This window comes from Ooceraea biroi, chromosome 9, assembly GCF_003672135.1.
Source record: "Ooceraea biroi isolate clonal line C1 chromosome 9, Obir_v5.4, whole genome shotgun sequence".
In the NCBI taxonomy this organism is placed as follows: domain Eukaryota; kingdom Metazoa; phylum Arthropoda; class Insecta; order Hymenoptera; family Formicidae; genus Ooceraea; species Ooceraea biroi.
Genome location: NC_039514.1, coordinates 12,593,176 through 12,618,022, shown reverse-complemented (window position 1 = coordinate 12,618,022; position 24,847 = coordinate 12,593,176). Strand labels below are relative to the sequence as shown.

The window sequence follows — 24,847 nt, the reverse complement described above, 5'->3', positions numbered from 1 at the left end:
GAGGCGAGACGGCCGTCGCCGCCGCCGCCGCCACTAACGCCGCTGCTACTAGTACCACCGCCACCATAATCGCTAGCATTGGCAGCACCACCACCACCAGCTGCACCAACACGGACACGGGCATCGTCGCTGCCGTCCGCCGCGAAGGTAGCTGTGGCGACATCCGCGAACGAGCGTAAGGAGTACGTGTACGCGCGGTACTCGGTACTCGACTCGCGAACCTAGCGACTAGCGACGCGAGGGTGGAATATATGTTGTGGGCGTCCCCCGAGCAAGTGGGGGCACTTGATGGCCGCAGAAATTGGGCGAACTGCGAGCAAACATCTATCGTCGGAGTGCGGTAAAGCGACGTCGCTGTCGAGTCCCGGTAGCGACGCGGGCTTCGATAGTAGCCGGCTGATCGTAGGAACGGATCAGCAGCAGCAGCAGCAGCCGCGTTATCAGCAACGGCAATCGTCGCCGCCGCCGCCGCCGCCGCCACCGCCGCCGCCGCCGCCGCAGCAGCAGCAACATCCGAATCCACAACAGCAAGAGCGGACCACGGTACAGAGGAGGCCACTGTCGGTCAGAATATCGGTGGAGAGGCAGAGGAAGAAGGCGCTCGCTAAGACGACGACGACGACTCTCCCGTGTCGAAACCGTGCACCGACGTTGACGAACGCGCAGCAAACGGCGGACAACGGCCAGCAGCGAGCACCGATCAACGCGAGCGACGTAACCTCGACGGCGGAGGCCGTCACCGAGGTACCCGGCGCCATCAAGACGACCATCAACATCGGCTTCGCGATGAATCACGTAAACGATCAGGAGAACCTCAAACAGCTCAGCCTCGCGCCCGTTCAGGTTAACGAGGTCGAGGAAATGGACACGCAGGAGGGTGAGTGCGCCTTCTCGAGCTCTTCCTTTCTTTCTCTATAACGTATATCGTTCTCTCTCTCTCTCCCGTCCGCTCTCGCCTCGCCGCGAATGTAAACGCGAGCGCGCTCGATGAGAGAGAAAGAGAGGGAGGGATAGAGAAGCTCTTCCCTCCTTGTCGCGCGGCTCTCGCTACCTTTCTTCGAATTTTCTCTCTTTTTTACGCCCCGCAGCAAGCACGCGCTCACCGAACGGTCTTTATATTTAGAGAGGGACTCGGTGCGGCTTTCCGCATCCCTCGCAGTTGCCGCAAAGAGCGATCCGACGTCGCTCGCGCACGTTGTCGTCGCTAACGGCGCGTCGGCGACTAGCTACCGACCGACTTTCCGCGATGTTAATCGAGCCTCGGCAACAATACGCCGGACGTGTTTTCTTCGAGTCTTATTCCGTTTAGGTTTGTACGAAAACAAGCCCGCGGATCTCGCGATTTGACGCGCATAGAACTCGCGTAACTGTGCTCGTCAGAGAAAATAGGAAACGTGGGGAAGAAAAGGAGGCACGCACATCGTACCTGAGCGTAACCATTTTCCTATAAACGAAAGAAGATTGCGCAGTTCTTCGTAAATTGTTGTCCGCGTCAAATATGGCAGCCTTCATGCCAAACTCCCGTTGGCATGTCACGCACACGCACCGTTTGTATGATTAGTTTGTTTTTATATACTTGCATTTATCTCTCGAATTTCTGCACTCTCGTTTCGTCCGGTTTACTCCAAGAGCCCAAGGATTTGTCGCGTAAATCGGAACGTAGCGAACGCGTCTCGAATAGTGTGCATTTCGCGTTATAACAAGTTACAGATACACCTGATTATGCAGATAGGTGGTATAGAACGAGGGATGTTACGTCATAGTTCCATTATCAGAAATTTTCACGGATAAATAAATCCGCTGATAAAGAAAATCGTGCTGCATACGGCCGTCCAACAAATAGTAGTCGCGCTCTTTCACACGCGTTCCTCACGATACAGGCAGAAATTATTAGCAGTGACACACGGAAAATTCTACATTTGCGTTAGAATTATTTATATTCAGACGATTGTACCTTCGGTGCGGACCGCGAAGTGTCGGAGGCTAACCTATAGTGACATCATGATCTTCATCTGATGCAATTTGTTTTTTCCTTTTTTTTCCCCTCACCGATATTGGGCTGTAATTTATTATTTACCGTTTAGGGATTCCACATGAAGTATTCCATAAATTGTAATCTTCATGTTCTTATAAAGAGAATATTTCAGAATTGCCATGCGGCTTTAGGTAAACCAAACACCACACATCACTCTTGCACTACATTACAGCTATTATTGTGCAAAAATGTGACGTTCACGTTTTCGATGTGCACACTTTCGGGCATAGCGCGTATACGCGGCGAATTGTTCATTCGATTGACAAAATTAGCCTTTAAATCTTTGTGTAATTGCATTGTAAAATTTAAGGTTAGCTTTTATTGCGTTTATTTTATACAGATTCTCTTTTGCTCTGAGCAATTCATTCGTTGCATCTGCGTGTTTTATTGGTGAAAAAAAATGTATCTTATCGGCTTTTTGTAGAAACTCCAAATGATGGTGGGGGAGATGGGACTGACAACCGTCCTATAAATGGTGAACCAGAATTAGCATGTATAGTTCAAGATCAAGAAATGGAGGAAGGTACGATGATCTTTCCGCATATTGCATTTCTTGTCAATTATTTTGCAATCCAGAAGTAATCTTGCGTGAATATGTGTAATAGTACCATATTGTATCATATTTTGTCATTTAATTGATCACTAGGTATGAAAATGATATACATTTTTGTACTTTATTCTCTTGACACGAAAGTCATTATAAATCATTATTCTGTTATATCTATCAGCAACTTTTATTGTGTAAGTATTTTATAAATTCCTTTACATGCTGATCAACCTGTGCTTTCTTTCTAGATGAAGCCAGATCTGAAGCAACTTTTCGCTACACTGTAGAGAACATTTCCAAGATGAAAGATTCACAGTTGTCCCCCGCGTGCTATGTTCGTAATTTACCATGGAAAATCATGGTGATGCCACGATCAAGTCAGACGCAAGAGAGACAGCCGCAGAGATCGCTTGGATTTTTCCTGCAGTGTAATGGGGAAAGTGAATCGACTTCGTGGAGTTGTTATGCAGTAGCAGAATTGCGTCTCCTTTCCTGCAAAGATGGACAAGAGCCATTCAGTAGAAGTAAATATGATTTTATATTTCTTTTTATTTATTCTACATGAATTTTTTAATTCTTATTTAAACGCTGAAACTAAGGCAATAATTCTTTTTGCAATAATGCAACATTCTATATTTTTACAGAAATTCAACATCTATTCTACAGCAAGGAAAACGATTGGGGTTTTAGCCATTTCATGACATGGCAAGATGTCTTGGATCCTGACAGAGGTTTCATAAAAGATGATTCAATCACGCTTGAGGTTTGTAACATTCCGCTATCAATCAATATCTTTATATCCAATAATACTGTAACTCTCTCCCCCCTCTATCTCTCTCTTTTGTTTTATCCAATCCTATCTATTCTAATTAATTAATATATAACAATTATTATAGCTATATGATTTAATCTTTTTACAATAAAATTTTGTAGCTATGTCTATCTAGCAATCTATTCATTTCTAACAAGAAGAATCCTCCATTAGAGACAAAGAAATAAAAAAAGTATTAATTGCATAGAATTTATGTTGGAAACGGCTTTTATAACATTTTATGCTTCTATTTAGGTTCATGTTGTGGCTGATGCACCTCATGGAGTCAGTTGGGACAGTAAAAAACATACAGGATACGTAGGCTTGAAGAATCAAGGGGCTACATGTTATATGAATTCCTTATTACAAACCCTGTACTTTACAAATCAGGTTGGTGAAGCACTGACTTTTTAGCATTTTAATAATGAAGCTCTATTTGACATTTCTTTTATTAACTTATACATCCGCTTTATTTTCTAGCTGCGAAAAGCGGTATATAAAATGCCAACAGAAAGTGATGATTCGAGTAAGAGCGTTGCGCTGGCTTTGCAGAGGGTCTTTCATGAATTACAGTTCTCCGATAAGCCTGTCGGCACAAAAAAATTGACTAAGAGTTTTGGTTGGGAAACTTTGGACTCTTTTATGCAACATGATGTTCAGGAGTTTCTGCGCGTGGTATATAACATTGTGCACTTTTTTAAAGCTATAAATCATTGCCTTCTTACGCTGTCTATATACATATCAATCTTGAAAATTTAGCTGCTGGACAAATTGGAGAGCAAGATGAAAGGGACCTGTGTGGAGGGTACAGTGCCAAAATTGTTTGAGGGAAAAATGGTCTCCTTTATCAAGTGTAAAAACATAGACTACAAATCCACGAGAGTTGAAACGTTTTACGACATACAATTAAATATAAAGGGCAAGAAGAACAGTGAGTGTTGGAATTAACATCGTGCCTCTTCATCATCATGATCATCTTGAAAACATACAAAAATGGACGAATTTTTTATATTTCAGTTTACGAGTCCTTTAGCGACTATGTGAGCACGGAAAGTCTCGACGGCGATAACAAGTACGACGCGGGAGAGCATGGATTACAGGAAGCAGAAAAGGGCGTCATATTTTCGTCATTTCCACCGGTTCTACATTTACATTTAATGCGCTTTCAATACGATCCTGTCACAGATTGTTCAGTCAAATTTAACGATAGGTAAGCAACTAGAAATTGTCAACACACAAATTTAAATTATAAATTTTACTTTGCTATAGAAATATGAATTTGAGTATTTTGTAATACGTTACATCAATTTGAAAGATGCATTAATTTTGTTTCAAGGTTCGAGTTTTACGAAAAAATTAGTCTGGGCAAATATTTGCAAAATAAAGAGGCAACGAGCGCGGATTATACATTACATGCAGTTTTGGTCCATAGTGGTGACAATCATGGTGGACACTATGTTGTATTTATTAATCCCGCTGGTGATGGTAAAGTAAGTACAATATTTAATATTAATTTTTACATGTAATGATTTTTATAATGCACTTATCAATGAATTGTATATCGTTTTTACAATCTATTTTCTTGTAACATTCCAATTTTTAGCGAGTAATCTATTGTTACATCTTGGCGAAAGTATATTATTGTTATTTACCATATATTCTTATGTTTTCTAGATTAATAATTTCACTTTTATGATAAAATTTTAAAAAAGATATCTAACTTAAAAGAGCACTGTATAACACAATCATATATTATTTTCTTCGCTCTCGTATACTTTTTTCAATAATAATATCGATATTATATTATCATATTACATTTGTCTGATATATTTTGCTTCGTCTTCTGTGGCAGTGGTGTAAATTCGACGACGATGTTGTTTCGCGATGTACAAAGCAGGAAGCTATCGAACACAACTACGGTGGTCAAGACGAGGATATGTCTATGGCTGTGAAACATTGTACTAACGCTTACATGCTGGTTTACATAAGGAATTCAGAGCTGGAAAACGTTTTGCAAGAGGTCAAGGAAGAGGATATACCTCAAGAGGTCAGAAACGTCCTTCAAAGAGAGCTTTCCCAGGAGTTGAGCGACCTAGAACGTGACAAAGACGCGACTGACTCAATCAAAGACTCGCACACAGAGACCGCGACTCTTCGTCCATGCACGCAAAATCCTCGAAATCCAAATCTCTATATTCATGATTTTTAACCGACAAACGTCGATAGAGAAATATACGGAAAGATTTGTAAATTGCTTGCGTTGTTTCTCGGTCAAACTCTTCCTGAGGTCTCGATATTGTATTGAGCTACCATGAGCTTGCTCATAGCGTAGAATTATCAGATTCACATCTCACATTGGTCGTATATATATATATGTATATTATATATCATATATCTATATGTATATATACATATATATATATACACACACACACGTGAAAGAAAGACTCGAGGAGATTTTCTGTCCTCGTTGCGATATTTTGGCTACCATCGATAGTTTAATTTTTTGAGATTGTATGTACAAATTAGAGGATTTTATTTAATGAGATATTCTATTATTATACGTTTTTGAGCAATTGTTATCAACTTTTTCTTGAATTTTCTTAACAGAGATTTACATCGCTATCAGCTTTGAGCTGTTGTACCAGTAAGTGTTAATCTTATATAGATCACATTCATTTCTAGATACAAAGTTACATATTTGGAGTGATGTAGTATTTGGTACAAAGATACCGGGCGCGTTTTTTATCAGAATTAATTTCTGATGTACTAAATTCGAGTGCGCTGTAATGCGGAGTAAGGATGAGTCAGTTAACGTCCGAAAGATCCAAAGGTTGATATATATAAAGTGATTTTATAAACGTGTGTACATTACAAATGGAATTATATAAAGCATGTTATATAGAGATTTGTTTTATGTATTCGACAGGGATGTCCCCCGTGACATCTTTTTTTTTTGACGGAGGATTTTTTCAGCATGGGCGTTCAGAGGGCGCATACGAGAATAATGTGATTTTTTATTTATTCGTATCTTAACTCATAATTTTATATTGATAACGCAAGGAATTAAAGAGAAAGATTCATGACTAATGTGTTGCATTTTTGTCACTTATCGGAAATGCTTATCCAGAGTAGGATAAATGTGGAAGTCATCAAGACTGGAATCGTGATGAGCCTTAGGATTGTTTATTGTAACAAACATTGTATAATATTATATGATTGAAATTTCATCATTGTATTGTAGTATATCGAAATCTTGAATGAAAAATGAACAAACATATCGCAGCAAAAGATTGGATATGTGTGAATAATTGTATAAGAGAGAAATAGGGAAAGATAAAAAAAAACAGAGTTATTAGTGAGAATATAATAAGTATCTGTTCGAGCTAATGAGAGTTTTAGCTCTTGCAATATATAAGATACGGGAAGAAAGAGAAATAATCAATAAGTAATACTTGTCAGCAACGTCAAGCTTCCTTGATATGTCTTCTTTAGCGTGTTTGCTATTTAACCGGATTGTTTAGTGAGTGAGACATAATGTGATTTATATTAATCAACCTCGCGATTTTCATCAACTAATATTTAAAGTCGATACAATAATGAGCAAAGTAAGAATTTCGTATTTTAATGCAAGAGAATGCAATCATTTAAGAAAAACTGGTTAAATTCTCTCCGTGTTAATAGTGATGATTATGATCATTGACAGATGCTATCTATTTATTTGTTGTTATATATTAATAACTAGAGAGAGCGAGAGAGAGAGAGCGAGCGTGAGGGAGAGACAGAAGAACGCTAAAGTATCATCGATAGAGTAAATACTTTATAATAGCTTTAATCGTGAGATACCTTTAAATGCTACACCACTATTTTATATATAAAAATAAAAAAAAGGGATAACGAATAAACTGTTGGATACTAGAATATTTTACAGGCGGAATCCGCGTTAATTTTATTTATTTTTACCGTTGTTCTTATTTTGTGCGATTCACGTAATAGAGATATTCAAGTTATGAGGCATCTCCACACTACTATAGTTACACATTACATTGTTATAATTATTTGGCTTGAGTGGTGGTTATATTGTTACAATAGGTATGTATTGTGCATGTACATAGCTATTTGCTAATGATTAAAATATTTTCTTGTTCCATTAAAGTCTATTTTTATGTTTAAACAATTACGATATTTCAGATATTGAAATAGTAACGCAGCATGTAACTAAAGTAAGATTATTACCATAGGATTTGTATATTTTTGTACAACATATATCTATGATAATAATTTCTTACGTTTTATTACTAATGTATATTTACTGTGTTTTGTTATTCATTAGCCAGCAAGAGATAACTGGGAACCATCACTCACCGCCAAATAATTTTTATTGTGTAATTGTTTGACTTGGTAGTCGATATAGCGGCAGATGAACAAAATTAAAATTACAAGAATGGAAAACGTACCGTCATCCTTTTGATGCTTCGAATACAATCTGTTCTCGAATCTCAAAAGCATGATACAAACGGGAGATATAACCCTTTTTCTAAAAAAAAGAAAAGAGAATAAAGGAACCAAATTAATTAAATTGAAAAGACGAGGAAAAAAATCGATTGAAACAAAATGAGTACACACGTGGATAATTTTAATTTTGTTGGTCTAGCTGGTGGAGAGGCTGCAAGAGGAGAAGAGGCTGGAACAAATAAGAAGAAAGGAGAGAACGGAAGCATACTTGTACATGACCGTCAATGTCCTTCTCGAGGATAGCTTTGACGGTCACCAAGGAAATGATCTCTACGACCCAGAGCACGCTTTATATCGTGTATTTCGCGTACGTAAGCAGGCCACTGTGCACGAGTTTCTCGAGCTACTGAGCGATAGTTTGGTAAGTAAGCTTAATAAAGACAGATTGTTCTCTCAGTACTCTTCTACCATTCATGTTGCTAAGAGGCTGTTTTTTTGTTATATATGCATACATTAGAATTAACTTTTAAAGAAAATTAATACTGACGTTATATTAACATAATGTATCTTGTGTACTACTATATGGACCATGTACAGTTTGTTAAATTAAATTTTCGCCACGGTAGGTAAAAATTAGAAGAAACATGAAATATGTTTTTTTTTCTTTGCACACCAATATAAATCTTTTTAATATGTTTAAAATTCATTATTTTACATATATATTTTTTTTTCTCTCTCTACGTAGCAAAATTGTAAAAATATTATTTTAAGAATAATTGTTATCTTCAGTATTTTGAAATCTGGAAAGTGATATAGGAAGGCATAAAAAAAATGCGGAGATTTAATATTATCTAATTTATTCTACAGAAATATCCGATAGAACAGATCCGTATTTGGCCGTTCAGTCAACGCTCGAATCAAACCTGCAGACCTACGTTAATCGAACCAGACGCCGATCTTCAGAAGCCCATCATCGACTGCGCGGAGAATCATAATCCATGGAACGTGTTCGTCGAGCTTGTTCCTCCGGATTCCGACATGACAGCGCTACCACCTTTCGACAAGGACACCGATGTCTTACTGTTTTTTAAACTCTACGATCCCAAAAATAAGAAAATTCATTATTGCGGTCATCATTACATGCCTGTCAACTCTAAAGTCCGTAAGTCGAGGTTGAAATAATATTGTAGCAGGAAGGCATACTAGATGTATTAGATTTTTTTTATACCAAACGTATAGATTACACATTTTGTATACATACAGTTAAAACATTTTAGAATTTAACAATAAATTTTGCAGAGGAGCTTATACCAATTCTGAACGAACGAGCTGGATTTCCACCAGATACGGAGCTCGCTTTGTACGAAGAAATTAAACCAAATTTAGTTGAGAAAATAGACAACTTGACGGAATCCTTAGAAAAAGTCCTCGAGGAATTAATGGATGGTGACATAATTGTATTTCAAAAGGAAGGTGACAACGAGCTGTATGAACTTCCAACGTGTCGGGAATATTTTAAGTAAGTAACAATAGATTTCGGTACTTGCGTTTTTTTAAGAAATGACGTATCCTGGAAATCGTGTGAATTTATTATCAACATTAACTGATTTAACGATTTGCATTTGCAGAGACCTGTTCTATAGGGTAGAAGTAACATTTTGTGATAAAACGATTCCTAACGATCCGGGTTTCACAATGGAGCTTTCATTAAGAATGACGTACGATCAAATGGCAAAGGCTGTAGCGCAACGAGTCGGTACAGATCCGTACCTTTTACAATTCTTCAAGTGTCAAAAGTAAGATTCTGTTCCTACTTGCATCTTAATACAGTATTATCGACTACTATCAATATTATATCGAGATGGACTTGCATTATTTTCGAAGGTTTTGGAAAACAATTTCAAAGTATAATTGTTAATTTTCTGTTTCAGTTACAAAGATTCTCCCGGCCATCCATTAAAGTGTACGTTCGAAGGTACACTTAAAGAACTGGTTTCGTATTGCAAGTCAAAAGTAAAGAAATTATTTTACCAACAACTCAGTATTAGAGTGAACGAGCTAGAAAACAAGAAACAGTTCAAGTGCATATGGGTAGGCCCGTCACTTAAGGAGGAAAAGGAGATTATTCTTTATCCGAATAAAAATGGTACCGTTGCCACTTTACTCGAGGAGGCTAAGAAGCAGGTAGAACTATCAGAAAACGGATCAGGCAAACTAAGGATATTAGAAATAAATTGCAACAAGCTTCTACCTGGTCCCGGGGAGGATGTACCTTTAGACAACTTAAACGCGACGGGCACCAAGTTGTACAGGATAGAAGAAATCCCGAACGACGAATTGAATCTGAAGGAGGATGAAATGCTGGTTCCTGTTGCGCATTTCCACAAAGACGTCTTTTCAACGTTCGGCATACCTTTCTTCTTCAAGATCAAGAACGTAAGTAAAATAAAGTTGAATTTAACATCCATTTCTGTGTAACATGCGCTCCGATCAACGATCATTCTTGCTCGTAGGGCGAACCTTTCCCCGACATGAAGGACAGACTGTTAAAGAAACTAGGAGTTCAAGAGAAGGAATTCGAAAAGGTAGGCATCCTTAGCTAACTTTTTTTGATCTTTTATGAGAATTCATAAAAAATTTTGAAGTTTAAGTTCGCGGTGGTGACGATGGGCAAGCCACAGTTCATTATCGACTCGCCGGATTATTGTATCAGAACCGACGACTTCCTTCCTAAATTCAGCGGTCAGGGTAAGTATGAGGCGTGCTTTCTCTTTCTTCTCTAAAGCGTGTCAGTAAAGTAAGCATCGGACGGAAACACACACACACACACACAACAGTTACAGTTCCTTTCGTTATATTTAGCATGTAGAAATATCTTTAACATGAAGCTGATAAAGAATAACTTTTGTAGTTTATCCACTTTTAAACGCAGGCACATCGCCACACAGGCCTTGGCTTGGCCTGGAACACGTCAACAAAGCGCCAAAGCGCTCTCGCATCAACTACCTCGAAAAGGCCATTAAGATTTACAATTAAATTTCCACCACACGAAGAAGAAATTAAATTAGGCAGCCACTCGTAATAATTTATACGACTCTGTATAATAAGAGAGCGAGAACGTCTGATGTACTGGAGATTGGAAAAAAATGCGTTCATATATTCGTTTCTCTTCAGCCAGATTAAACATGTGATTTTAATACTGTGAGAACGATGTCTGAAGGTAAATCCAAGCTTTGTATACGATGGATCAAGAGACTCGTGAGATATGCAGTACTGTTTCATGCATCATGGAAGAACGATGATATAGTTCCTCGATTCGAACCTGTAAATGTTTTACGTAATGGTCCGATGGCTTACTTTGGCGTCACTATGCACTTGGTACAGTTCTTTACCTAGACGAAAGCTTTGATTACGCGAGAGATATGCACATATATTATTATATTATTGTCTGATAATTGCATCTAAATAAACTATTTCTTTCGTTTTTTAATTTTATTAAGCAACCGTGACTTGTGAAGCTCCGGTCTATTTTCCTGTCACATAAAAATTTGTGCGTAGCCGTTACTTTTCCCAAGAGGTGCTGTATTATGTTCTGCATGATGCAACATCTAACGCTTATAACATCAGGAATCGAAAAAAATTGCTTTTTTTATATCGCACATTCATCATTCAGGATGTTTGAAATGCAGACTTGTCATCATTAACGTTGTGCTGAAAAAAAAAGAAAAGTAATGAAGAAATTTTTAATTTGTATTAAGATTTGGATTATTATTAATAGTATTAAGATACAATTTCACACTTGAATTCTAATATCTAACAAGTCCATTCGTTTGATTCGAGATATATTCGATACGAGATATATTCGCGATATAATGTAAAATTCTCGATATAATTTAAAATAGTGAATTTTATATATTTTTGAGGTATATAAAAAATTATATTATTTAGTTGTATGTTATAAGAGAGTGTGGAAGAGTAGAAAATGTGTATAAGAGTGAAATTTCTAAGTTGCCTTCCAAACAGCCTGGAACACCCTTCTCGTGTTCGAGTGTATTTTAATTTTTTTTTCCTCTTTTGTGTATTTTACTTTGTACACTTAATTGAGATTAATATCTGCCGCGAATTATAAATGGGCTTAAATCTAAGATAAAGAAATTCTTGGCATGATATAAATGCTAGCTTTAAGTCGCGTGTAATAGTGTAGCCCTCGGAGCTTTTCTTTCTTTTTTTTTAGAGCGGTGTGCACAAAACGGCTGCTCCGCTTTTAAGGAGCGATACAGGAAGTAACAAGAAATCATCAGATTGTCTTAACTTTTGATCATATAAATTAGCGACATATTTTTCTTTTTTATATTTAATTTATATAATATGGCAAGTAGATCTTGCATGGCAAATCACTTTGGATAAAAGTAATTTACAGCGATTGCGTAAGATCTTCTGCTACTTGCGGATTTTTATTTATCATTTTTTACGTCTTACTGTGATCAACTTGACTTAGCCAATATGTATTTAAATATCACGCCAGCCCTCGGATATTTGAAATAGCATAATTGTAAGCGTCAAGGAGAATATCGAGCTTTCTACGTGAATTATTTAATAAATTTCTTCTGTTGAGGAGCTGTTTATTACGCTCTTAAATTCTTAAGAGATCTATCAAGTTCATAAGTTCAGACATAATCAAGATGCTTGTTTGAAATTCTCGAAATACGGACTACTGGCGCATAAGAGAATGGTCACGTTTTGAGGACACGCAGCAATGTTTGCAGAACGCGAGAAGTAAAATACCAATTTTACGCATTTATTATAAAAATTGAACAACGTATTGTATGGTAAAGCGCCAAAAGCGAGGCATTTATGTATCCACTGTCTTGCACAAGCAAGCATGAATTGCTGGAAGTTTTAATGGACTTGCGAAGCAATTCGTTAGAAGCGATAACACTTGGTGTTACCTCATTGACTAATCAATCGGAAGAAACCTGTGTGACAAACAATTGGTTTTCTGACGAAGACTGGACGCGTAAGTTAAGCGAGAGTGGCATTCGAGGTATTTTGTAAAAAAAAAGAAATCTAAATGTGGCTGTACAGACTGATATTTGGTGGCATATAATTATAATATTAAAATATCCTGCATCTGGAAGAGTTATTCCAAATTACATTTTGTGGACATCACGAGCATTTTCACTACTGTATTCTTGCGTTTACTTGGGAATCTGGGTTTCGTATAATAGCACGCTTGTTAAATATGTTGTCGAGGCGGGTGCGAGAGAGGGAGAGAAAGGAAGAGAGTGAGAGAATGTACGTTACTTACAATAAAATTCAAATCGAATTGTAAAAAGTATAACAGCATTATCGCAGATCTCATTGCCGGAGAGATACTTCACACGGACGCCAAACAGTAGTAGAGTATCTCTGTACGCCTAAAGGTTGGTCTTTGCAATATGATGCATTTTGCATTATAGGGCTGCGCACGTTCCTGACTGCATTTTTTTTCTAGCACTGTCCTTTTTCGTGGGCGAACGGAATAAAAAGCTAATTATTTTACAAAGAATCTCTGCCGAATTACAGATGTATAAACGGTAGTGATAGATCTTTCGCAGTGAAGAGAATCGGCGATAATGATATTTTATACAATCTGCACGCAAGAGAAAAAAAAGAGATTGTTACAAGCATTGTAACATTGTAATGTTGCAGGAGGAGGTCACGATGGAATCACATGTTTTGTTGTTTATATATACATATATATACTATATCTCTTTTTCCGTTGTTAGGTTCCTTGAAGATTATTGCTAACGGCAATCTTAAGGACAACGATGAACGTACAGTTAATGGTAAAAGAGACAGCTGAATTTGTTTTTCTCGCAGGAAGAAATAATTGGAAGTGATACAAAACTGATCTGGAACTGATCTGGATATCGCGCGTTCAAGTGTATAATTATATTGATTATAATGTGAACGTGGCACGTCGGAGAAAGCAGGCCGAGATACGATATTGCTTGTAATAGGTTGTATGTCAGATATTTTTGCGTTTCTGTAGAGCTGAGACTTTATAAAAGGGAAACTGCTCAACTGCGCGCAATTGTAAATTTGAATATTTGATAGGATTTATTTCTAGACGAGCGAAACACATTTAAGTGCGATACAGGTATGCGTAAAAAAATAATAAAAGTAATACAAATGCATGCGTTATTATTTTTGACACTCGTCACCGTCAGTGAGAGAGGATCTTCCTTCAAGTATCTTCTTTTTATATTGCTCTTTATTTATACAAATTTACATCGATTGCGAGTGTTGTTTTTAAGAAATTCAAGTAAATCTTAGTTTCAGATTAACAAATTGATAAAGATTCCTGTTTCATTTGTAATTATAAAGAGTACAACGCATGCAAACGTGTCGTTGGATCAACTTTCTCTATAATATCACGCTGGAATTCTCTCGCGATTGGTCACAACTGCTTCTCGCTTGAGCAATGCTCGAGTTTAAAATCCTTAGTTTACGCAATGCCGAAAATAAAGAAATTGAATGATAAAATTTAAATGATTAAATTCGTAACAGCGTGCGTCGTGCGTCAGCGATAAGAGAAATCAGCGTTGTACGCACATTCGTGCGGTTTTAATTCTCGAACTTATGAGGATTATTTGTGACGCTACCCTTTCTCGGAATTCTCTTCTTAAACTTTGCAAATTTTTAAGAAATAGTTTAAATATTAGTTCTATATTGTTACTAATGACCATTTATGTTACATTTTATTTCAAGATATATACAGGGTGTCCCGGGTTTTAACCGACAAACTGCGGGAGCATATTCTACTAGTGGAAATAAGAAAAAATTCTTATATCGAGTTTGCTTAGAAATGCTTTATTACAAAGTTATAAACCAATATTGAAAAGAAATATCAGATAAGTAACAACGGATTTTTTCACAAAAAGAAAAATTATCTACGCAATGATTTAGTGACGCATTTCAAAATGTTGTCCTTGCGCATCGATACAAGCTAGACATCGACGTAGTACAGAATTTGTTACGGTACGACATTCCTGAAAATTTTGTTGCATCTCAGTAACTGAATTAGTAATTCGTTGCTTTAAATCTATCTGGTACTCTCCTGTTAGGAAATCTACGTTGATACTCTCGTACGGCAGCTCGTGCATTTCCGTCACAGAATCCGTACACGAAATGAATATCGGTGTATTCCTCATTTGAAAACACTTTTGGCATTCTGATAGTAATTGCTAGTTGACACGACGATTGAAATCTAACAGCTACTGTTGTGAAAGTAACAATCATACTGAATCGTTTCAACATAGTGAACATGAATACATGTGAATGAACGTAACATAAACGTCTTCGACCTTGCAAATTCTACACTATGTTCCGTTGTTACTTATCTGATATTTCTTTTCAATATTGGTTTATAACTTTGTAATAAAGCATTTCTAAGCAAACTCGATATAAGAATTTTTTCTTATTTCCACTAGTAGAATATGCTCCCGCAGTTTGTCGGTTAAAACCCGGGATACCCTGTATAATTTAAACCAGATTATTACATGTGTGTGTCATTTATTTCACTAGTCAACACTTAATTAATCAGTTCAATTAAAAAGCTAAGTTTTATTAAGTTGAAATCTTATTTAGAGCATATGTCGATACAAAAATGATATGAACAGGAGAGAATCGTGATCTCTGATATCATGCATTGAGTAAGTTGAGTATCAATGGCGATAGGAGATAGACACACATGCGTGATTAAGGAAAGCATTTGAGGTTTCGATAAAAAAGGTCTTTAACTGGATTGGCCGGTTTGACGGATGCAGGCATAGCAGGCACATAGGTTCGAAGAAACTTCGAACATATACTTCACTTTCGCATTTCCCGAATCGTTTTATCGAAGCATTCCAGATCGTGTTAGAAGCCGTCTTGCTGTTGCTGGTCATGCATCGAGTACGTGATCTCGAGAGCAGAAACGATTATTTATGAAAGATTGTAAGTATTCAGTAGTGAATCTGCGCGGAGAAAATAAACGGATTTCGTGTCATTATAAATAAATGTGTAAAATAAATTATAAATGTGCATCGTAGTATTTGTCAAGTGAATGTTAAATATATTACAGGGTGGCCCATTTTAATTTATACAGTCGATTTTTTTAAACACTAAAAGAGATACGAAAAAATGTTTCAGACAAACATGTCACGATTTCGAGGGGGACATAAGATGATACCATTGGTTTGACCTTGAATAGTCGTTTGAAGGTCACGCGAAGATCACCTTCAATTTCTTAAATTGAAACCCCAACTTTTTATTGCAGATTCTTATTCTCCATCGAAAAGTAAGTAACTTTTGTCTGAAACATTTTTCCGAAAAATGTCATCTTATGTCCTTAAAATGATCTTCAAGATGAGTTTTGAGGACATTTTAAGGACGTAAGATGACATTTTTCGGAAAAATGTTTCAGACAAAAGTTACTTACTTTTCGATGGAGAATAAGAATCTGCAATAAAAAGTTGGGGTTTCAATTTAAGAAATTGAAGGTGATCTTCGCGTGACCTTCAAACGACTATTCAAGGTCAAACCAATGGTATCATCTTATGTCCCCCTCGAAATCGTGACATGTCTGTCTGAAACATTTTTTCGTATCTCTTTTAGTTTTTAAAAAAATCGACTGTATAAATTAAAATGGGCCACCTTGTATATTCAGTGCGAAGTATATCTGGGAATTTTGTTGCTTAGTGTTGGAGCGTGTTAATTTCTTAGCGCGAAATATAGATAATATTTCAAATTTGAATTTAAATTTCGCATTGGAGCATCCGTGTGAATTTCTATTCCGCAGCTAACTTCTCAATGTGACACGAAGTTTCGTATAATCTTTCTCGAATTCTCGTACGTTTTCAGTAGTTTTCATTAGCGCGTGAAGTCACATTTTCTCTGAAAATCTTAGAATTTTATTATATTTTTATGTGCCTATTAAAATCTGTTTTCTACATGTCATTTCTATTTTTAGGCTTTAGCTTTTAAACGAAACGAACTTTACGAGCCCGGAGTCATTTGAACAGGTGCATCATCGCTCCGTACGCGGCGCTGATTTCGAAATGCGTTGGTTCGCGTGCTTCGTGTTATTGTGAGGAAACAATCACGACACCGTAACGGTCGTGTATTGATAAACCGCTTGCGATCCGGTTCTGTCGCGAGAACAACGTAGCAGTCGTCGAGCAGATGGACACGTGAAGAGACACGCGGTGGTCATCGTCAAATAGCCAATAGTTATGTGTCAACAGTGACGAATCGGACACGCGTTGAGTCAGCCGTTGATCCTGCCGCTGCTGCCACGACCCACACATGCGCGGGAATGGCCAGGAATTGGACGAATTTGAACCGGCGCGGTTTTCAATTGGTCGAAAACCTGTTGCAGGCACGATGTCATCACGTGAAAAACTTCGCCGATCGCGTTCCGGCAGTTCGCAGTACGTTACAACAGAGGAGCCTGTTTCTTTCGAGTACGCGTCGCCTACCGGAGCGCGTAAGTATTCCCACGCTGAGGTTTCGCAGGTTTGCGATAACTGCGATGGTGTAAAATTGCAGAAAAATTGCTCTCGTGATGCATCGTATATTCCTGGACCTAACGATTCTAATCGCTTTTTGTTTCTTCATTGTTATCGGGGAATAGCTTCGTTGGTTTTGTAATTTAATTGCCTCAAGATTACCTCAAGACTCTCGAGATGAATGAATTGACATTTTTAACATTCTATTGTTATAAATTGTAATAATAGAACTGTTATTTATTTATTTTATTATTATTGAATTATATTTATTGTCATAAAAGAATTATTTTCGATTACACATCTTCGTTATATATTTTATGCTTCTGTTTAAAATTCTTACTTCGGCCGGAATATAATGTTCAATGTATTATAAATCGTTCTATTTGTCTTCGTTTATCATCGCCAAGATTTATTTATTCACTATCTGTAATGCTAAAAGGAGATATGTCGTTGATCAGCATATTCTGAAACATGCAGCTGTACATAAATATGTTTATCGTATTCGTTACACCACGCGTGGGGTTATCGGTAGATTGTGAACTTTCGTGAGGCATGTGTCAATTCATTAATGTGATACGTCTTATATGACATCAAGTCTTAATCGAGGTAGCACGTTCGCTTTGCGGCTTACGAGATTCAACGCGTGACGCAGTGAAATTCAATTGTACAGTACGATTTATTTCTATAGATTTATAAGGTAATGTCAAATACAAAATGCAGATAGGAAAAGAGTTAACAAACTAATCATTATTTTTATTCAATTAATAGTTGGTTTATAACTGTCTATTATAAATGTAAAAAATAGTGTAATTATATAAAATTAAGTAAATATTAACATAATTATATTAATGTAAATATTAAATTGTTATTCAGTAAATAGTATTTAATCTAATAAGATTAATTAAAATTAAAATTATAGGCGACAAAAATGACAAATCTTTATGTTTCTTGACAGAACATGGCAGGATTACTGAATAAAAACATCTGGGATACCGATAGCGAGCTTTTCGACTTGATGAAGAAGGAGAAGAATCGACAGCAGTCCGGGCTGGAGTTGATCGCCAGTGAGAATTTTACGTCTCTCAGTGTGCTGCAGTGTTTGAGTTCGTGTCTACACAACAAGTACAGCGAAGGACTGCCTGGTCAAAGGTGAGCTTACCGCAATTACTTTTTTATACCACATTCTCTTCCTGTCGCTTAGAGTCGAGCTTGTTCCATCGTTACATCTTGCAGGTATTACGGTGGAAACGAGTACATCGACGAGATCGAGTTACTGACGCAGAAGCGTGCCTTGGAAGCCTTCAGTCTGAATCCCGAGGAATGGGGCTGCAATGTACAGCCTTATTCCGGCAGCCCGGCGAATTTCGCGGTGTACACGGGCCTGTTGGGACCTCACGGGCGCATAATGGGTCTAGACTTGCCCGATGGCGGCCATCTCACTCACGGTAAATACGAGGAAATTGGCCAAACTACGTTACGTGATCCGAGAACTGTTCCGTGATAAATTTCACGTGCGCGCTGCAGGTTTCTTCACGGCGACCAAGAAGATTTCCGCTACGTCCATCTTCTTTGAATCGATGCCGTACAAAGTCGATCCCGAGAGCGGTCTGATCGATTATGACGAGGCCGCGAAGCAAGCGAGACTGTTCAAGCCGAAAGTCATCATCGCTGGAGTATCCTGCTACAGTAGATGCCTGGACTACAAACGTTTCCGTGAGATCGCGGATGAGAATAACGCCTACCTCTTTAGTGACATGGCTCACGTGTCTGGACTGGTCGCTGCTGGGATAATTCCCAGTCCTTTTGAGTATAGCGACGTTGTGTCGACAACTACGCACAAGACTTTACGGTGCAGTATTTACACTCTTTCTCTGTCTTTATCTTCTAATAAATTTTTATCCTTTATCAAAATAATTTTGTATAATTATCTATATGCAATGTTTATTACAGCGACTGAAGTAACGGATAAGAGATATTTCTTTGTCTAATTTTAGAGGACCTCGTGCTGGTGTCATTTTCTTTCGAAAGGGTGTCCGAAGCGAGACAAAGGATGGCAAAAAGATAATGTACGATATAGAGGATAAGATCAATCAAGCGGTATTCCCGGGTCTTCAAGGAGGACCTCATAATCACGCGATCGCCGCTATAGCCACTACCATGAAACAAGTTAAATCACCGGAATTCGTCGCTTATCAGAAGCAAGTGGTGGCTAACGCGAAGAGATTGTGCGCGGGTCTACAGGAGCGGGGTTACAAGATCAGTACCAATGGCACGGACGTTCACATGCTGCTGGTAGACCTACGGTCCTCGGGCATCACCGGCTCCAAGGCAGAAAGAATTCTAGAGGAAATCTCTATCGCCTGTAATAAGAACACTGTTCCCGGTGATAAGAGCGCGTTGAATCCTAGTGGCATTAGATTAGGAACTCCCGCGCTCACTACTCGTGGTTTAGTCGAGAAGGACATCGACAAAGTCGTGGACTTTATAGACAAAGGTAGCGTTGAATTTCACGACGACTCGTCGGTGCTCAATGATTTCGATTTCGCCAAATCACGAGCAATATCTTAATAATTGCTCTCTAGATACGAATCCGATTAATCGCCATATTTTCGAAGAGGATCTTGAATAATAGTTATCGAGCGCCAATGAGTCAAAAGTTGTAATTTAAATGTATATGTCGAGTTGCATATGTCAAAATCGTTCTAATGGATTTTGTATTATTTTGTGACAGGATTGAAACTCTCTAAAGAAGTGAGCGCAATCTCCGGACCGAAGCTGGTAGACTTCAAGAAAGTATTAACCACAGACAAGAACATTCAAGCAAAGGTTGCAGCTTTGAAGAAGGAAGTGGAAGTTTTCTCGAGGCAGTTTTCAATTCCTGGTTACGAGATATATTGATATTGCGACAGTACTTTGTAATAAATTCGCTTCACATAAATTTTCCAAATGCGTTTCGCAATGCTCTCAGTATAGCATTTAACATTTCAATTATTGTTATTAATTTGTGATTTTATATAGATATTTGTATTATTAATTAGATAATATAGACTTTGGATCTGCAAAAACATTGCACAAGTTTTATATCAATTTATTATCGTTATTTGCTCTACGAACAAATAAATATTTTTAGATAATATGCAATCGCGTAAATATATTGAATTAAAAAATATCTCTTGGCAAATAACTATGTGCAACACGATTTAAAAGTAAATGACGCGAGTGTCGATAATCGGCTATATTGTGAAACAAATATTGCTTTAACAATTAGAACAACAAGATAAACGTATCTGCATATTTCACTCACACATATATGTACAATTATTAAATTAAATATTTCTGTCAGGTACAGAAAGAGGAGCTGCTAGTAAAGTAATGTATCATTTTCTATTATTCGTTATATATTTTTTCAAGTGATTTATATAAATATAAGATTTCTGAATTAATCGTTTAAAATATCAATTTCTTGCATTCCCATATAATCTTGACCAATTTGATGTTCATGTACAGAGTATCCACTTTTGAGAGGAAAGTTATTCTAATTAATATCAAATGTACAATATCAATTTTTATTAAATTAATATACATAATTATTTGATCTTTATAAAAAATTAGAATTCTAGTTTCCAAGCTATAATTCAGAACTATAAATTTTTTAAATTGCTATACAACGATTATAAGTATTAATGACAGTGTTATCACATATTGATATAATAATAGTATCATCTCAAATAATTCTGATAAAGTAACAGATAATACTTACAAAATTAGAGGATACTCAATGTACTTACATGTGTTTCTAGAAGGATATATATTTGTTACAAAGCTAGATTTATTAATTGAATGTTTATGCTTCCATTTCTTTTTTAATACGCGCGCAGCAATATTATCTTAGTTTTATTAAATATAAAGCTGTAAAACTTTTTCTGTTGATACAGCATAATGGTCATTTTATTTAACTAAATATATACGTTTGCTTTTGTCTAGAACTTCAAATAATTTTATCCATAACAATATAGAATCCGATAAATAAATATATTGCTTGTTGCCCCGACGTATAATTTATTTCCTCGAAGCCTCAGCAACAAGCAATTAAGCATTCTTTTTTTCGGAAGCTATAATTACGTCATATTTATTTGTCACACGTGTTTTAGTTTATATAAAATAAATCTCCGATCCAGAGCAATTACACGCGGGTATACATTAATGCGATTATATGCATGGTATACAGGTTGTAGCTGATGGCAAGGATTTTATTCAAAGTCTAAGTATATAATTGCTGAATTCATAACAGCATGTACAAAGTGACGATACGTGAATTTCACAAAAAGTCGAGTCTTTTACCAAAAAGTTGAGACCCTATTCTTTCTTATATCCTGAAATGTAATATCTAATTCAATGAAGTTCTTTTACTTGCCATTGAATGATCTCATTGTGGACAATATTGTCTTCTAAAGTTTTATGCAAAGATATATGTATCGCTTTATTGTAAGTCTGACTTAATTAAAAGAAATTTTAATCATAGATATGTATAAAATAACCAGCGTGTCTATGTACTATTCTGAATTCAGTGTAGGTGACTTACAACTTTGATAAATTCCCATAAGAAGTCGTCCCACATACTTTCATACCTCAGAGATTTCTCAGATTGCATGTGCACATCATAATTTATTGACTTTTCCATTGCAAATGTTTTGCTATTTCTCAAACTCTCGGACAGTACAGGTGCAGTGAAAGTATTTGGGTCGAGAAATGATATATATAAAAGTTCCATATATTCAGTATCGTATTGCACAGTACTGTCTCACCTTTAATCAATCAAGTTCTTGCGCGGCATGCGAAGTCGAAGCGGCATTTCGTTGTTCGTCATCCGAGTCGTCATCCTCCAGGCCATTGATAAAGGATTGCAAAATCGAGCCGAACAGTCCTTGATTGTGCGGACGTGGTGGCGGAATATTGAAAAAGAGTTGGCCTATTTTGTCTAAGTACTGTCTATAACATGGATCCCTGTTTAAGGCTATCTGATACTGTTCACAGAGGACTGTGAACACCGCTAGTTTACCACTGTAAAATACCAGAGCAGAAAGCAGATGGAATGATGCACGATCAGATCGGCGTACCTCGCGAATATAGAATATGGCATACCTGTCGATTGTTTTAAGTAAGAAAAACAAGAAGTTTAATAGAGGAAGAAGATATGGCGGTCCACTATTATTTATCTTTGGATGTCTTGAAGTGTAAGAATTGAATGCTTCTTGCGCCGTTGCTTTATTGTGTAGACAAAGATATCTGGAAACAAAAGTACTTGTATCTATTATCTCTGCTTTTTATTGACTCAATTAATTTGACGCGTAACAATGTCTTATACGTAGCATCATGCAATCGTAATTCTACATTTATATACACAGATTAAAAATATCCATTCAAAAATTGTAAATAATGTTATTTCTTCAATTTTATATGTTATGTTCAGTTTTCTTCTTGCATATCATTTTGCAATTGTGTATTGTTAAGATGGATAGTATAAAACTGGCATAAAAATAGAAAAAATATGCTTACTGTAAAACTGCTTGAGTTATAAAGAGATCTATTTCATTCATGTATCCACGTTGCTCGTGAAGTTCGACCAACATAGCTGCGCATCCAGAACCGTCTCTACTATGTATAAAGTGTTGCCTTGCCATTATATAATTCTTTTCTGATCAAAAAGTAAGTTTATTATATATAACGTATATGCAGAGTAAGATATATGTCTGCCACTAATGTTTTGCCTCGAGCAATTACCTCTCCAAAACACTTGAGCTATCATCTGGTGCAAATCTGGATGACCAGTTTTGTAATCTGTACCTATTATACTCCACTTGAGTGCTGATTGCACAAATACTTCTCTTTCTGGAGATATCGGGCTCATTAAGCTGAACAAGCTTGTGATTTTCTCAAAGAAACTTTGTGTACGTTCAGTGCCACGTGTTAAAACATTGATAAATAATATTCCTAGGTCGGCTCCACTCGCATGCTACAATAAATGCAATAAACAGATGGCGACATGTGTAAGATTGACAAACATCAAAGTTCGTTGCTGCGCTCGTATTAGCTATAGCTGTCACACTTTGATTGTTCATTGTAATTATCATAATTATCATAGGTCTACATGTGCTCGAACGCATTGAAAGACCCAATGTCAATTTTGAGTACGAATTTCTCAGCAAGAATATTTTAACGAATCCGAAACCCAAGCCCGAACAGTTTGCGTACCTGTTCGTGCTGTAGCAGTAGCATTGATCCTCTGTACAGCAATTCCAGGAGCTCCGAATGTTTTTTCTGGCGGAGGTATCTGTAAGCGGAGAAGGTTAGACGGGCAGGGCGAGGAACGTGCGAACGGAGGAGCACTTTGATGGTGCGTCGGGTCAGCTGGCTCACCTAAAATATATCGTTCTGTACATCTGATGGGCCTCATAATAATTTCCTGAGTTTATCGACGCCTCCAATTTCGCTAAAACTCGCTGAACACCACTATACCGCGAGGCCATGTTTACACCATACAGGCACAGTATATACAGCAGCGCACACTCTAGATTTTACGTTGACCAAAACGGAGTGCACCTACGCGAAGTGTAAAGAGGTTGCCTTACTCCAGTAACGTAATCTGAATTTCTCTTCCGCTCTTTTATTTTCTCTTGCTGAACGTTATTTTAAGACCGATATCGTCGAGTCGTAACACCTGAAAGTATTAAAATTATAAAAGCCTTTACTGGTTTTTGTTGAGTCATATTACTTGAAGATTGAATTGCAATTGTAATTCGCTATTCAACTGTATTACTTACAAACCAAAAGCTTTTCTTGTCGTTAAATTGTACTATCCAAAACTTAAATCGTTCTTACTTATTATCGAAAACATGCTACTTAGAAATGTAAGAAAAGGGAAAGAAAAAATTGTCCGATCCGTTATTGGGTTGTACTACTACTTTTATTTTTCAGGCGAGAGCAATGGAAGGTCGGTAGCGGATCTTCCGGGAGTTAATTTTTTGGAATAACCTTCGAAAAATTCTACAACTTATTTTATATATATATATATATAACAGAATTTAGCCTATTAGCGGAGAAAACTATATAGGAGCTTGATAGTTCCAAAAAAAGTAGTTCTAAAAAGAACCGCTACGAGCCTCCACTGTTTTTGTCCAAAAAATTCGGCAGTAGTATAATCCGATGATATATGAAACGTAGGTTTATTTTTAAATAATACAATTTAGCAGCATGTAATAAACTTTTTCGTATAATTGAACAATAGGTTCGACAAAGTTTACTTTTTAGTAGCATAACTCACATGGATCGAAATTTATTGTAGAGTAAATGAATGATATAGGTTAGGCGAAGTTATTTTCAAGTAACACAATTAACGGCGAATAGGACAGACTTTTCATTTGTAAATCATTTGTAAATAATTCTGTGGGAGTCGATTAGTCAGACTT

The 24,847-nt window shown here is 36.9% G+C and overlaps 3 protein-coding genes across 11 annotated transcripts; 2 read left to right on the top strand and 1 right to left on the bottom strand.

Moving 5' to 3' along the window:
• The first annotated feature begins 138 nt into the window (after positions 1 to 138).
• Positions 139 to 14,027, top strand: LOC105279525 (ubiquitin carboxyl-terminal hydrolase 7). Of its 7 annotated transcripts, none has more exons than XM_026972202.1 (18): positions 139 to 877; positions 2,460 to 2,558; positions 2,831 to 3,106; positions 3,227 to 3,345; positions 3,649 to 3,783; positions 3,874 to 4,068; positions 4,153 to 4,324; positions 4,411 to 4,603; positions 4,730 to 4,883; positions 5,246 to 5,440; positions 8,048 to 8,269; positions 8,716 to 9,010; positions 9,148 to 9,367; positions 9,477 to 9,644; positions 9,780 to 10,284; positions 10,362 to 10,433; positions 10,500 to 10,596; positions 10,781 to 14,026. In XM_026972202.1, exons 1-18 carry the CDS (start codon positions 289 to 291, stop codon positions 10,882 to 10,884), a joined length of 3,810 nt encoding a protein of 1,269 aa, XP_026828003.1. In that variant the 5' UTR covers positions 139 to 288; the 3' UTR covers positions 10,885 to 14,026. The 7 variants fall into 7 exon arrangements, with proteins under 7 accessions (XP_026828003.1, XP_019887266.2, XP_019887267.2 ...); XM_020031707.2 differs by having other exon boundaries at positions 10,760 to 14,026; XM_020031708.2 differs by having other exon boundaries at positions 10,494 to 10,596.
• A 2,902-nt stretch (positions 14,028 to 16,929) lies between these two features.
• LOC105279521 (serine hydroxymethyltransferase, cytosolic) lies at positions 16,930 to 20,820 on the top strand. 2 transcript variants are annotated; one of them, XM_011339355.3, is made up of 6 exons: positions 16,930 to 17,359; positions 18,337 to 18,530; positions 18,615 to 18,826; positions 18,906 to 19,230; positions 19,376 to 19,875; positions 20,113 to 20,820. In XM_011339355.3, the coding sequence occupies exons 1-6, from the start codon at positions 17,189 to 17,191 to the stop codon at positions 20,277 to 20,279; spliced, it is 1,569 nt and encodes a 522-aa protein (XP_011337657.1). In that variant the 5' UTR covers positions 16,930 to 17,188; the 3' UTR covers positions 20,280 to 20,820. The 2 variants fall into 2 exon arrangements, with proteins under 2 accessions (XP_011337657.1, XP_011337658.1); XM_011339356.3 differs by lacking the exon at positions 16,930 to 17,359 and adding an exon at positions 17,739 to 18,078.
• On the bottom strand, positions 20,605 to 24,834 carry LOC105279522 (Golgi to ER traffic protein 4 homolog). 2 transcript variants are annotated; one of them, XM_011339358.3, is made up of 7 exons: positions 24,703 to 24,834; positions 23,799 to 24,099; positions 23,634 to 23,712; positions 23,163 to 23,394; positions 22,938 to 23,076; positions 22,524 to 22,667; positions 20,605 to 22,442 (listed from the first exon to the last, which is right to left on the bottom strand). In XM_011339358.3, the coding sequence occupies exons 2-7, from the start codon at positions 23,906 to 23,908 to the stop codon at positions 22,193 to 22,195; spliced, it is 954 nt and encodes a 317-aa protein (XP_011337660.1). In that variant the 5' UTR covers positions 23,909 to 24,099; positions 24,703 to 24,834; the 3' UTR covers positions 20,605 to 22,192. The 2 variants fall into 2 exon arrangements, with proteins under 2 accessions (XP_011337660.1, XP_011337659.1); XM_011339357.3 differs by lacking the exon at positions 24,703 to 24,834 and adding an exon at positions 24,203 to 24,295.
• Between the last annotated feature and the right edge of the window lie 13 nt (positions 24,835 to 24,847).

What these genes read in the sequence shown, in the direction of transcription:
- LOC105279525 (XM_026972201.1), top strand. Translation starts at nt 289, where the DNA reads ATGGCCGCAGAAATTGGGCGAACTGCGAGCAAACATCTATCGTCGGAG. An exon ending in TCAGTCAAATTTAACGATAG is followed by an intron (nt 4,604 to 4,729) that starts GTAAGCAACTAG and finishes TTTTGTTTCAAG; the next exon opens with GTTCGAGTTTTACGAAAAAA. An exon ending in ATCCCGCTGGTGATGGTAAA is followed by an intron (nt 4,884 to 5,245) that starts GTAAGTACAATA and finishes CTTCTGTGGCAG; the next exon opens with TGGTGTAAATTCGACGACGA.
- LOC105279521 (XM_011339355.3), top strand. Translation starts at nt 17,189, where the DNA reads ATGGCCAGGAATTGGACGAATTTGAACCGGCGCGGTTTTCAATTGGTC. An exon ending in GAAGGACTGCCTGGTCAAAG is followed by an intron (nt 18,531 to 18,614) that starts GTGAGCTTACCG and finishes TACATCTTGCAG; the next exon opens with GTATTACGGTGGAAACGAGT. An exon ending in TGGCGGCCATCTCACTCACG is followed by an intron (nt 18,827 to 18,905) that starts GTAAATACGAGG and finishes TGCGCGCTGCAG; the next exon opens with GTTTCTTCACGGCGACCAAG.
- LOC105279522 (XM_011339358.3), bottom strand. Translation starts at nt 23,908, where the DNA reads ATGGCCTCGCGGTATAGTGGTGTTCAGCGAGTTTTAGCGAAATTGGAG. An exon ending in TACTGCTACAGCACGAACAG is followed by an intron (nt 23,395 to 23,633) that starts GTACGCAAACTG and finishes CATTTATTGTAG; the next exon opens with CATGCGAGTGGAGCCGACCT. An exon ending in AGCTCAAGTGTTTTGGAGAG is followed by an intron (nt 23,077 to 23,162) that starts GTAATTGCTCGA and finishes CTTTTTGATCAG; the next exon opens with AAAAGAATTATATAATGGCA.